This window comes from Pelophylax lessonae (genome assembly GCF_965119305.1).
Source record: "Pelophylax lessonae genome assembly, chromosome: 13".
Lineage (NCBI taxonomy): Eukaryota > Metazoa > Chordata > Amphibia > Anura > Ranidae > Pelophylax > Pelophylax lessonae.
In genome coordinates this window covers 127950683-127964959 of record NC_138780.1, presented here as the reverse complement: position 1 = coordinate 127964959, position 14277 = coordinate 127950683, and the positions used below count along the sequence as shown (strand labels likewise).

Below are 14277 nucleotides of genomic sequence, written 5' to 3'. Positions count from 1 at the left end.
ATTTATAAAATAAGGTCTGCAGGTATCGACCACAAGGTTTGCTCTTGGATACGGAACTGGCTAAAAGGGCGTGTCCAAAGGGTGGTAATAAACAGTGCATACTCAGACTGGTCTGAGGTGGCAAGCGGGGTGCCCCAAGGCTCAGTCCTGGGACCAACCTTGTTCAATTTATTCATAAACAGCATTGAGGACGGGATCAGTAGTTCGATATCAGTTTTTGCAGATGACACAAAATTGGGCAGGGCAATAACTGCACAGCATGAAGCAGATATCCTACAGGATGACCTGGACAAAATAACGAAATGGGCAACGACTTGGCAAATGAGGTTTAACGTGGAGAAGTGTAAGGTTTTGCACTTGGGGACTGGAAACATAAAAGCACAATACACATTAGGAGGGGAACCCTTGGGGGAATCAAAAATGGAGAAAGATCTGGGAGTCTTGGTTGATGATAGACTAGGCAATAGCATGCAATGTCAAGCGGCAGCTGCCAAAGCCGGCAGAATATTAGCATGCATAAAGAAAGGGATGTATTCCAGAGATAAGTCTATAATCCTTCCACTTTATAAAACTCTGGTCCGACCGCATCTGGAGTATTCTGTCCAGTTCGCCAGTCCTCAGGAGGGATGTGTTGGAGCTGGAGAGAGTCCAGAGAAGGGCAACTAAACTGATTAGGGGATTGGAGGACCTTAATTATGAAGAGCGTCTGCAATTGCTTGATTTATTCTCCCTGGAGAAGAGACGCCGGAGGGGGGACATGCTAGCAATTTTTAAATATCTCAATGGGGATCTCAGCTTAGAAAAAAGCTGTTCAGTCGAAGGGATTGCATGAGGACTCGAGGGCATACAATGCGATTAGAGGAGAAGCGTTTTAACCTCAGGCAAGGTGGGGGGTTCTTTACTGTTAGGGCTACAAGACTGTGGAATTCTCTACCACAAGAGGTGGTTTCTGCGGGTAGTATGGTGGCTTTCAAAAGACTCTTAGACGTACATCTCAAGGATCAGAACATTCAGGGCTATGTGAGATGATTACAGTCACACACACCTACACAGGTTGAACTGGATGGACTATTGTCTTTATTCAACCTCACCTAGTATGTAACTATGTAACTATATGACCTAAACCCCATAGAAAAATCTGTGGGGTATTGTCAAGAGGAAGATGAGACACACCTGTACATGGACATACTTTTCATGCAAGTAAACAATTCTGTATTTTATTTTTTTTTTGGGCCTTGTGTTCTATTCCAATTTTCTGAGATACTGAATTTTGGGTTTTCACTAGCAGTAAACCATAAAAGCCATAATCATCAAAAATTTAAAGAAAGAAATGCTTGAAATATATCACTCTGTGTGTAACGCAAAATGAGTTTCACTTATTAAATTACTGAAACAAATCAACTTTTTGATGATTTTCTAATTTTATGAGATGCACCTGTATATAGGTTGGCTAAGGAAATATTAGGATGAGCTTATGAAACTAATCTGGGAGACCATCTGGGTATTTGTTGAGCTCTTCTACTGGCACCAATACAAATGTTAAATGTCAGCAATATTATTTAGGAACTCTGGCAATCTCTCTGGATATATCCAGTTTTTTAAAGTAGTAGTACGTGTACACATACAGTATTCATCCTATTTTGACAAATTATCTGACAGCCCTCGTAGTAAAAGAGAAAGTAGTTATTCTATTTCACACTGACAGCTAGAAAATTAAAAGCAGGATGTAGTTGATCAAGTGCAATATGAATACCTTGGTTAGCATGATGGTTAATTTAAAGTAGTGGGTATAGTAAAACCTACATGTGCTTGTTTTTCCAAATGTCTGCCAAAATGTATATTTTACACAATTTAGGAACCATAATACAAATACTTTAAAAAGTAGCACTAATAAATTAGGATGATCATAAAGCAAAAAAAAAAAATCCTAGATTTATATGGCACCAACATATATACATATATTATATAGTACATAAAAAAACAGGTATATTTTATTAAACATATGTCAAACTAAATCTAGAGGCAACAACCTTGTACTCAAACTATTTGCATAATACCAAATTTGAACACTGCGTAACTTCACCATTTGCTACTGTAAACATAAACATGTATGTAATAATTTAACTAAAATCATCAAATACACAATAATACTTGATTGTGATAATTGCATCCAAAATACTGAGCAGTTTGACCTAAAATAATTAATTAGAGACCGTAATAATTTGCATTTAAAAAGGAAAAAAAAAACCTATAGGAGCATAAAATATTAAATCTGAAAGGCTGAGCTTCAGTCGCATGAGTAAATTTCAAAAGTACATGTTAGCAGTAATGAAAGCATGTTCTGATGTTAACACCATTGAGCTGTCTGGAAAGAGAATCAAACTAAAAGGAAAAAAAATGGTCAGTTAAAATGTTATCAGTTATTTCCACATTCACACAGGGAGGGTCTGGAATGAAAAAGAGTAAGTGAACTGCATTATTACCCAAAATGTGTTGCATTAAAACTTCCATGTCACCAAGGTTACATAAGGCCTGCATACCAAGTTCATCGTGCAAACTGCTATTGCCTACGGCAGATGCATGGTCATGTGAAGCCTCTAAGTGGACACTCCCATTTCTCACCAGCAAGGAGGCGCTAGCGCTGAGCACAGCAGCCTGGGAAGGGGGGCGGGACTGGACTTTGACCAGGGTTGATGACTGCTGGCCTTGATGACCATCTTGAAGGCTACAACAAAAACAGTTATTGGGAAGACAATAAAAATCTATGAGTAACAAGCCTCAAGAATCGGAAGGTTTATGTCATCTATGAACATTTAATCAAAATAGTGAGGCTGGCCAGTTAAAATATCCCATTAGAGATAGAAGCCAACAATACAGATCTATAAATGATGTTCTCTCAATCGTAATAAATAATAATAAAAATTATAAATAAAAATAATAAAACTCGCCACAGAAAATGCCAGTGTCACATTCCCATCTGTCATACCCATTACTAAATAAGAAACAACTGTGCAGTAGCTGACAAAAATCAACACTTGCAGCACATGTATACGAAATAATCCTTACAAGGGATCATATAATTCATTTTGTAGTATACAGCAGTGTCACCGCAAATGGACTGTTTAAAATAAACTCTGTTATAAAGCCAAATCATGTAATTACCAGTTGTTTCCAAACTATCCTTTATTGAGAACCAGTACATTTAGAAAACAAGGTGCTGACAGGACTGAAGAACTGGCACCCAGGATGTAACAAGCATCAGCTCCTAGCATCTCCTGCTTTGCCTGAAGGTCAGGTCATTCTAATAAGGACTTCTGGATAATGCTGAAGCTTTTATGTCTTCTGCACATTCCTACTGGCAGCGAAGGTAGTAGTACACCGTCAAAGTGATGGTGCAAAGGGAAATGAGAGGGGTGAGGGGCAGACAAGCACCAACACATTCCAGAATGCCTGGCATTTGGGCAAAAGAAGGAAGAATGGAAAGCGGCTGTAGGTATGTGACTTGGCAGATCAATCTCAAGTAAATTTGATGCTTCAAATAGGACTGCATTTAAATGTAGGAGCTAGGTTTCCAGTTCTAAAGGAATAAAGATGGATGAAGATAAACTGCTTTCAGACCATTACATAAGGTCTTGACTGGTATGCTTCAGTGTTGGCGAAATGTCACGTTTTGGGGGGCAGCAACCCTTTCCCCAGAGCTTCCTGAGGAGGGGTGCTTCCGCCAACACTAGTCTACCAATCAAGACACTGAATGCTAAACTGGTTGATGATTGAGTGTGTTAAAATGCTTGTAACTTTTTCTTTTGGGAGTATTCATTTGGCTTTTTGCATCAATAAATCTTGGCTAGTGCACTAGGCATTTGCGCTGTTTTTTTTTTTTTACAGTTCTGTCTTAAAGTTCCCTATCTGAGGAGGGCTGCATCAATTAAACATTCCACTAGAGTACAGAAACCACATCGCTACATAGCTATTTGCTTTGGTGACAGTCCTCTGAGCGCTGGAGTGTTGGTCTGTGTACATGAATCAATTACCACACCTGTGTGCTCATATCTGGTAGTTCAAGCCAACAGATAAGAATGGTGCTCTCAAAATGTGAATTCGGAAAATAAGTGGATATTACTGCAGTCTCTCTGGTGTGCTGTCAACACATGTAAACAGCAATCTAAATGTGTTTGCATGACATGCAGTGAAAGGTGTTCAAAGACAATGATCACTCACAAAACCTGCACTGAGAAAGGGACTCCGTTTTTTAGTACAAAGGTCTAAATTAGCCTTAGGCCCCTTTCTCACTGGCAGAGTCCACTGAACCCCACTAACGAGGTGAATGACTAATCTGTGTTAGAGAGTGGAGTGGACTAGGACACAGCCCGCTGTCCTCTATGGGCTGCCAGATGGAAATGGACCGCGTATCAGTTTTCATCCGACTGACGTCTGATCCGCCAAACAGCTGGGGGAACAGATGTCGGCGGGTGTCAATGGACACGTCGGTTGACATCTGCAGCTCCATAGAGAACGAATGGTTTGATCGGGTCCTCCTGAAAAACTGACCAATTGGTCTGTCAATGTGAAAGAGGGCCTTAACGTTTCCAAAAAAAAATACTAAGTGTTTCAGATGCAAACTGCCTGCATTTTTTTTTTTTTTTTTTTTTATGAGCAGACTAATATTTGTTTTGCCTAAATGCTGTAATGAACCAACTTTATCAGTTTAGTACATCCCTTTCAACTGCCACAATATTTCCTAGCCAAGAAAATCCTTTTAACACTGCAGATATTTGTCTTTTTATAAAACCATGCTACAGACATTGTAAATAATTTAGCAATCTCAAACCTGCAAATGATACAAAGGTAATGTAACAAATAGCACCTGAAAAATTTTGCAAATGCAATGGAATCTGATACAATGGATTCAGAAGCCAAATAGTATTCACTATTTTTATAACATTAAAGTGATTGTAAAGCTTCTTTTTTTTTAAATGACAAATATGTTATATTTACTTGCTCTATGCAATGGTTTTGCACAGAGCAGCCCCAATCCTGCTCTTCTGAGGTCCCCCACTGGCGCTCTGGGCTCCTCCACCCTTAAGTGCCCCAATAAGAAGCCGCTTGCTATAGGGGCACTAGTATGGGCCCGATCCCAAGCTGGTCTATATGCGCCTATTCAGACACAGCACAGGCAGAGAATGCATTAAGGTAAAAACCCTTTTACCTTTACAAGCACTTTAATGTATATTCGAACGCTGTGTAAAATTTCTTAATACTGTACACTTAAAAAAAAGGTTCTCTTATTGTTACCCGTATTGTGACAAAATCTACACTATGTGTTAACCGAGTGGCATGTAGGAATACAAGGTTAAAGATGAACTCCGGGCAGCTAAAAACACTGCTGAAACACAAATATGGAAACAGTTTTACTAACCATAGAAATTGTAATTATGTCCTTCTAGTCCTGATATTTGCATAGGCAGCTGAGCCAGGTTGGTGGCCAACTTCTATGCTGTGGTTAAACTGGTAAACTTAGAAAACCATTAGTTCTACTCCCACACAGGGACGAACAACTTTTTTTTAATGATAAAGACTAAAAGTAATACTTGCTAGATTGCCTCAGCCTGTGATAAAAGAGTGAAGGAACAGCATCAGACTAATGAGGTCATCCTTCTGCTCACTTTGCTGACACACATCAACAAAGCCTTAATGGCTCTTATTAGTGCACCTCTCTTCCAGTCTGAGATACTGAGGCAAATTCAGGTGGTTGGATCAGAAACATTAAAAAATATATTTACGATTTGAATGAATACATCAATGCTTGAATGTGTGCTTTTTTTGTGCCTGGAGTTCAGCTTTAAAGCTTTGCTTTGGGACACCAACCTTATGAAAGAGTAAACAGCTGCACAGCAGATCCATGCGGATCACATGCTCAAATTGTCATGCATAGACAGCCAACAGAAAAGAGAAGAAGGTTGTACTTGTTAGGACAAAGGGAAATAAGGGTAACTGTAGCAAGCTTAAGGGAAGATTAGAAGCCTGCAGCATGCAGTACGGTGGAGCTTGAAATACCGTACCTGAGGGGTGATCCGATGAGTGAAGCGGGAGGAGTGGGGTTACTCCCTGCATTGTGCCTGCGCCGTACAGCCTGGCGCCTAAATGTGCTGCGCTCACGACGAAATGTTACTGTCTCCTCGCTGGCGTGTGCTGCTGCAGCAAGACAGATACTTTAGGTCAAATTAAAAAAAAAAAAAAAAAAAACTGGTAATTTAGCAATAAGTAGGTTACCTCTGAATTACCATCTCCTATAAAGAAAATCCAATGTCAGATAGGATTGTATGCCATTGTATACCAGGCGTCATACTTTACACAAAATGTTCAGGAACCTTAGAGGTATGTTGCATAAATGTAAACATAGTATTATCTGTGTACTGTTTTCTGTGTAGTTACCAACTCTAGGCCAGAGTTTCACTACCAGTTTAAGCATGGGAGTCAAAATTTAGACAAATTTAACACCACAATAAACAAGGAAAACAAAATAAAAATGGTTAATATTCAAAAGCAACAAAAGAAAAATTCTATACATGAGAAAGCCTTTGAATGCATATATTAAGTGTACAATACTGCAAATGTCCCAACAAGGAGAGGTGTATAAAGATATCCAAAGAAGCTGCCACAAGCAGCAGAGGCAGCTGGAGGCTCTGTGTGGCTTCTAAGACATTGGTTGGGAGCTCGCTAGTCAAAATGAAGACTTTAGGAGAAGTAGTATGTTCGCTGTTTACTTCACAGCTTTACAAACTTCAAACATACACACCACAGCAATTTTAAGTTAGGAAATCGAAAAATAAATAATTAAAAATAAAAAAATACGTTTGCCTTTAGTTATACTTCACCTTTCATAGGAAACATTTGAGTTTAATCAGGAACGCTCTGCTCCCTCCCAACACAAAGTGGCACATAATTGTTAAGTGGAATCCCAAAAATAATTGGTTTGCGCAAAAGTTATAGCGTTTACAAACTACGGGATAGATTTATGGACTTTTTTTTTTTTATTAGTAATGTCAGCGATCTTTGTCGGGACTGCGATATTGCTGCAGACAAATCTGACACTATGTGACACCTTTTGGGGACCAGTGACATTAATACAGTAATCAGTGCTAAATTATACGCACTGTTACTGTATAAATGACACTGGCAGGGAAGGGGTGAAATGTGTTTCCTATATGTGCTTACTGTGGAGGGGATGGATTGAACAGAGGCAGAGAGAGATCAGTGATTCAGCTTAGCTGAATCACACAATCTTACCCTGCCTCTCTGGCAGGAGAGCCATCTTACATTGTTTACATTCCAGACCGCTCTGTCAGTTTTTCCGAAGATTGCGGGAGGCCAGCGGCGATCGAGCCCGCTCCTCCCGCGGTCTGCCTTCCACTGTGTCCAATTACAGCAGGAGCGGGACTCCGGCGGCGCTGCCAAAACCGCGTGCACATAATCACGTACATCTAAGTGATTATGTGCAGCCGAACCGTCCTGCCACAGTAAATCTGCGTAGGGCCGTCGGCAATGGGTTAATGTAATAGGCCTGAGTCACCATCTGCCTGATCGATCTGGAGATGGTAGCGGAAGAAGCGGCCAGCCCTTTCTGTGGTCCATCCGTAACCACAAAAAGCGAGTCTGACCTCCGAAAGGACTCAGTAGCTGCCAGATAAACCCAAAATCGCACGAATCGCATCCAAAGTATGCAAAGCAAATTCCCTGGGATGAGCCAGCTTGGGACACAAGGAAGGCCACACAACATCCTCATTTAAATGGAAGTCAGAGGCCACTTTGGGCAGGAATGTTGGACAGGGACGAAGAACCATTTTATCCCTATGGACCACTAAATAGGGACTGCGACAGGATAATGCCACCAATTCCGATACCCTGGGGGTCGAGGTAATCGCCACCAAGAATGTCACCTTGTGGGATAATGTAGGCAAAGGAATCTCCCGAATATTCTCAAATGGAGGTTTCTGGAGAACCGAAAGCACTAAATTTAAATCCAATGGAGGCAAAAGAGACCATACAGGTGCAGCCACATGTCGAACCCCCTGAATGAGGGTACGAACTAAAGAATGCATGGCTAGGGGTCAATGAGAGAAGACTGCATGGGCAGACATCTAGGCCTTGATGGTACTCAAGGCCAACTTCTGATCAACGCCCTATTGAAGAAAGGTTAAGGTCGGAGCCACAGAAAAGGATTGAGGGAGAGTGGCAATTGACTCACCCCAAGAAACGTACGCTTACCACGTATGATGGTATATCTTGCTGAAAATGCAGCGCTCATAAAATGACATATGGTGTAAATGAATATATGAATAAGAGTCCACTTCAAGCTGGCGTAATGAGTTGTATAGTCCACCAACAACACCCTTAATATGTGGCAATCCATCTAAGTAATGACAGGGACAGTGAAGACCTCCACCACACACAAAGTAGCCAGCTGGCCTCTTACCAGATGGGTATGACCACCGCTCTCACAATGGTCATACAACGCTTGTTGTTATGAAGCTGGATACTCGACCCTGAAAACTTCCAATAGGTGCTCCCAATCCAAATGTCGAATCCCAGAGTAGAAATAGTCAGGCACCATCACTCCCAAAAGTTAAAAAACAGGGGGAAGACCACGGTGAAGTACGTTTCCACAGGAGTATATTTATTAAAGGTAAAATGCACTCACCAGATACATCGTCTGTGAAACATGTAGGTGGAGCTTCGGCACGGGTCGACGTCACAAGCTGGAAGTGCTTCACTGCTATAGTGGTTTTACTGATTCAAGACTGTTATATGATGATGTGTCTGGTGAGTGCATTTTACCTTTAATAAATATACTCCTGTGGAAATGTACTTTACCATGGTCTTCCCCGTTTTTTAACTTTTGGGAGTGATGGTGCCTGACTATTTCTACTCTGGGATTCGACATTTGGATTGGGAGCACCTATTGGAAGTTTTCAGGGTCAAGTATCCAGCTTTATAACAAGCGTTGTATGACCATTGTGAGAGCGGTGGTCATACCCATCTGGTAAGAGGCCAGCTGGCTACTTTGTGTGTGGTGGTCTTCACTGTCTCTGTCATTACTTAGACGGATTGCCACATATTAAGGGTGTTGTTGGTGGACTATACAACTCATTACGCCAGCTTGAAGTGGACTCTTATTCATATATTCATTTACACCATATGTCATTTTAGGAGCGCTGCATTTTTTGTTTTTAATTTCTGTATCACATCGTGGTTAATGCTGGCTGCTAATTTCTGAGAGCGTGGATATTCAACAATTTTATATCTTGCTGAAAGACAACTTCCTCACCTTCACCATAGTAGGGAATCACTGATCCAGACAGACCTCTATCCCTCAGTACCTGGCTTTCAATAGCTAAGCCATTAAAACCAGTGACTGTAAAGCAGAATGGTAGATCAGCCCTTGGGACAACTTGTCTTTTCCGAGAGGAAGCCCCCAAGGGACGTTTATGGCCACCAGACAGATTGGAAGATCCTCGCCCTTGATTCCTCACAGGAATTGCGGCAGAAGCCTGAGCCGAGGATGATATTGGCCTTCTGCCAGAGGGACCCGTGATATCGCCATGAACTTAAGTAACATCCTGTGGAGCCAAACCTGCTAAAAGGAGCTGCATGTAGGACTGTGCAAACAGAACTGTCTTGAAGGTGGATACCACCAGACGGAGAACCTGTATGCAAAATGGGAGAGAGAACTAGCTGTTTGACAGCAGCCGGTGAAGCACGGCCTGTGGTTCCTGAAGCTTGTCCAGAGGAAGGACCACCCTGGTCAGAATTACAATCAGAACTAGGTAAATCAATTTCCTGGACAGGGATAGGGGGGAACTTAAGGTAGTTCGGACATCACCTGAACCTCTGCAGGAATTAAATATGCACAAGGAGACCCAGGACCTGAAAAACCTAAAAAGGACAAGCTTTGTCCCCCTTTCTGGCTACCCCCAAAAGAATAATTTTGTGGATCCCCTTGACGCTCATGAAGGAGGTCCACGAGGCCGGAAATCAGCAAAGATGTCCCCACAATAATATTCTACGTGCTGAGGAGAGCCCCCGTCTGCAACAAGGCTCCTTCCTTTTCCTAGACTATGGTAGGAAATAAACCCTAATGATGTCATCCAGGGTAGCCCCAAACAGGCAATCGTTCTTGAAAGGGCGGATCAATGATAGCTTTCTTAGAGGCTTGGTCTGCAGGCCAATTAGGCCACAGCATGCGCCTAATCACCCCTGCTAAAAAAGGAAAGTTTGGGCAGCACAGGAGCTGTATCCAAAGCTGCATCGCAAAGAAACTGCAGCCCATGGACCAACTGGGCCGCTAAATCAACATAAGCAGCGGTGCCCAGCTCACCCCCAAGGCCCTGGCGCAAAAGCTTGGCCCATTCTGTTAGGGTCAGACACCTGGGCTTAGGCAAAGACTGGCAGCAATGTCGAACCAGCCATAGTAAACCTGCTGCGTGCCACAGCCTCCGTTTTCCTGTCATCCGGGTTCTTAAAGGATGGGGATTCCCCTACTGGGATCATGATAGCTTTGTTGAACCTGGAAAAAGGTTGATCGTTTGGGGACCACAAAGGGTAATTTTGGTTGTTCCCATTCCTTACAGGAAAACCTGTCAAAATAAGGCACATAAGGACACACCTTTGGAGTGCGAGGTGACTTATGCATACCAAACAACACAGCCACGTCCATGGCTACATCAGCCGCATCCTCCATTTTTAGTCCCATGCACTGCAGTGATAAGTGCGTCTACCAGCGCTTTTTAATTGGCTGCTGCGACCATGGAGGAATCATCCTCACTATTGGATGGATCTGGGGGTGTGATATTGATATTAAGCATCCCTGAACAGGGCGCATACACGGCGGCATCAGGCTCAGAATCAGTTGAGACAGACTGAGCAGGAAAAGGCGGGGGCGCTTGCTCCTGGGCCTTTGTTCACATGCCACTTTCACCCGGGACACGAAGGACTGCAGGACCACCGTCAGGGCAACCATGGGAAGAAGCTGGGGTTCAGGGAGACCTGCCACCCCCATGAGGAGGTCAGTGGGGGAGATGTGACCCCGAGGTTCAACAGGGAAATTAAGACCTTGCAGTACAAAAACGATCTTTTGGCACCACTAAAGGATCCCCCCAAAGGCTAGGAGTACCCATCAGCAGAGAGAGAGAGATAACAGGAACCCCCAAGTACTCACCCTACCAATCAGAGGAGCGCTGAGAATTTACGGCAAACAGTAGGGCATGCACCTAGAGGTCTCCTACACTGGGACCTTCCAGACTACCAGGGCAGGATGTACACTATCCCAGGACCCTTACAGAGTGGGGATAGCGGGGGAGCCTCCAGGGGTCTCCACTGCATCCTCTGCCCTGGGACCCCCACTAAAATCCAGGTCCAGACAGGGGTGAGGGGGATTGGGGGAAGCCCAGCTCACTGAGGAATTTAAGGATGCTAGGAGGGAACCTGCAGGCAGGTCCCGACGCTCCCTGGATGTTTCTAGCATCCACCCTAAAAAAAAAAAAAGACCAAAAGAGGAGACAGGGGACCGTACTTACCCTTCCATGTTACGGGTAACGCTCCATACAGAATCCTCACCACCGAAGTAGGGGAGCGGACGGCCAAGGGACTTCTGCGACTCAGACCCAGGCCCTGCAAGACGCTTAACTTGCAGGCCAGCCTCTATCCAGGAGGCTATGTCGCAGCCGACCTAGCGCGTAGTCGCGGTCTGCACTGGCTCGCTGGCTGGGCTGGGGAGACCACTGGATCTAGATTATCCAACCTGTCGCCCAGCCCGGCAGTTGACTGTAGATCTCCCGAGAGAGAAAAAAAAAAAACAAGAAAGATGCAAAGAAGGAGAAGAAATTGCTAGGACCAGAGATCCCAGCTGGGGGCCTAGGTCCTTACTCCTGACTAGACAGATTAAAACTGATTACTTTAGAGCAGTGAGGAGGGTTATATTCCAGCCGATGGCATATGGGCGTAGCCAGGTGATTTTTGTTCTGCCAAGTCCTACTCCTGGAGGAGGCAAAATAAGCCAGTAGTTATGATTTATGGAGCGCGGAGTCTGTTGATGAACGAAAGAGAAAACTATCTTATTGTTTGTGTGGTAGGCATTCTACACTTTAAGTATGTAGTAACATAGTGGCTGGCAGGAGGAACCAATGGCCATTTATCCAACACACCTGGAAGTGGCACCTGGAGGTCTTAGAGTCTGAAGTGAAGATACCATAAGTATTACTATTTATAGGATGCCTTTGTTTTAAATTTGTTTGTGGTAACAGGGTTGCTTTAAGGCCTGCTTTTTTGAAAGGAAAACCTGGCCCATCAATCCACCAATCCCACTTGCTGTAAATGTATCCTTGAACCAATTATCCCCCATACGTGTAGTACTCTTTTGCATGGGGTTTGCCAGAAAGATTTTTCTTCCTTACAGAAGGGAGTTTTTCTAAAACCTAGGGATTTAGGCTACCGCTTTATTGTAAGCAACACTCATTTTCCTTTAACAGGAAACTAAAGAAAAAAACAAATGACCCTGAAAAGATTAATTTAGCAAGGTTATTCCACTAGAGCTTTACACATGAAATAAACTTCTTGCAGTCTGAATCATTTTAAACGTTTTCCTGGATTTCTTACGGTTTAAAAACTCTACACTGAAGAATGAAAACCACAATGACCATAGGCAGAGCACCTGCAAAGGGACTTAGTGAGACTTACTGAGCCAACACAGAGGAAATATGAGATGGGTTTACTCATGGCTCTACAGCATCATACCAAGACTTTACACCAGACTTTACAAAGAACTCTTCCCAAAATGAAAAGTTTAAATGGCAAACCAGCCATTTAAAATTTGCAAAATAAGGCCAGGCGCTGATGGGGTCTACTGTTACCTTACCTTAGGAAACGTCACCACCCCATCTACCAAAATGAAAATGTATTGTGAATGTATTTACAATGCAAAATAATTTGGCTACCTTTTTCCATACTCCTGTTAACTCCTTTTAAAGCAACCAAGGTAAGGCATGTGGCGGAACCAGGGCCGCCAATAAGGGGGTACCACCTGTCCCCCTGTACCGGGGGCCCGGGCAGCAAGGGGGAAATCGGATGTAGGCAGGACAGGAAGAATGAACAGTACCACGGTAATTAAATGAACAATGTCCTGTAGCAGCAGCTGAAAGACAGTTTTCCTTTCTCCCATTGGCGTTCAGCTGGTGGAGGAAGAGAGGCACAGGGCATTGTTCCTGTAGTTGTCCCCCCGCATTACAGATCCCCCCCCCCTCCCTGTCCCACTCACATCCGATTCCACCTACAGGCTATGTGCCCCTGTGTGCCCCCTTCCTCTGGCAGCACTGCCAGCTTTCCTCGCCTGTGGGCTGCGCTGGGCACACGGGGATATTCAGAATGGAGAGCAGGGGAAGGGGAACACTCACTGTGTTCGTTGATAACTGTTTACTATGCTTCAGTTTGTGTATTAACAGGAGCTTCTGTTTACTGTTCATCTTCAGTGCAGCGGAGGCTGCTTAAAAAGGAATTGAAGAATCTGTGCCCTTTAAACCTCTCTCGGTCTCAAAGGTGAAATGTCTGTTTAGACCCCTGATATTTCACCCAAGCCCCCCAACAGCATTTAAAAAAAAAAAAAATCAAGTGCTAATTCACACGGGTTCTCTGGCCCATACAGTGTGAATGAGTGTGCAGCTGGAGCTGCCTGTCACTCTGAGGATGCAGTGGCTGTACGACCCAACCACAGGTTTCAATTTGACAAATGTGCAGGTGTGGGAGAGTGGCCTGGAATACACACTGTCTCTGTGTTTGGGGCAGTACACCTGCACCCACATACCTGTCAAATTAGGACCTCTGGCTGTTTACATACAGCTGCTGCGTCCCCATAGTGTAGCATAGGCTCCCTGTACACAACAGCCACATTACCCAAAAAAAAAAAAAAAAAAAGATTCACGCAGTATATAGGCCCACAGCAACTATGTAAATGATTCCCAAGACCTCATTTATACACAGAACCTTATTTAATTATTCAATATAGGAATTTTTTAAGTTATGTTAGGTTTGTGTCCACTAATAATCATTTTAGTGTATTTTTAGTGAAAATATCTGATACTTTCGGGGTGAATAAAAAAAACAAAAAAAAAAAAAAAAAGTTTAAAAATGACCAGCACAAATCGAAAAAAAATCCTTATAAAACATAAGTGCCATGCAGGAATGAGTGTGACATTGCCACAGAGCACCAAAACAGTCTTTCTGGTGTGC

The 14277-nt window shown here is 43.2% G+C and overlaps 1 protein-coding gene across 8 annotated transcripts in view; it reads right to left on the bottom strand.

The window, feature by feature from the left end:
- The window catches only part of PCNX1 (pecanex 1), a 388730-nt gene that overhangs the window by 206631 nt on the left and 167822 nt on the right, over positions 1–14277 (bottom strand). For 3 of the 8 annotated variants that reach the window (XM_082275578.1, XM_082275580.1, XM_082275583.1), the window contains 2 exons: positions 6060–6192; positions 2484–2725 (listed from right to left, as the gene is read on the bottom strand). The exons of 2 other annotated variants lie outside the window; for them this stretch is intronic. In XM_082275578.1, the coding sequence (XP_082131704.1) occupies positions 2484–2725; positions 6060–6192 (375 nt within the window). The remainder of the gene's footprint in view (positions 1–2483; positions 2726–6059; positions 6193–14277) is intronic. 3 more of the 8 variants (XM_082275581.1, XM_082275579.1, XM_082275582.1) reach the window with 3 other exon arrangements.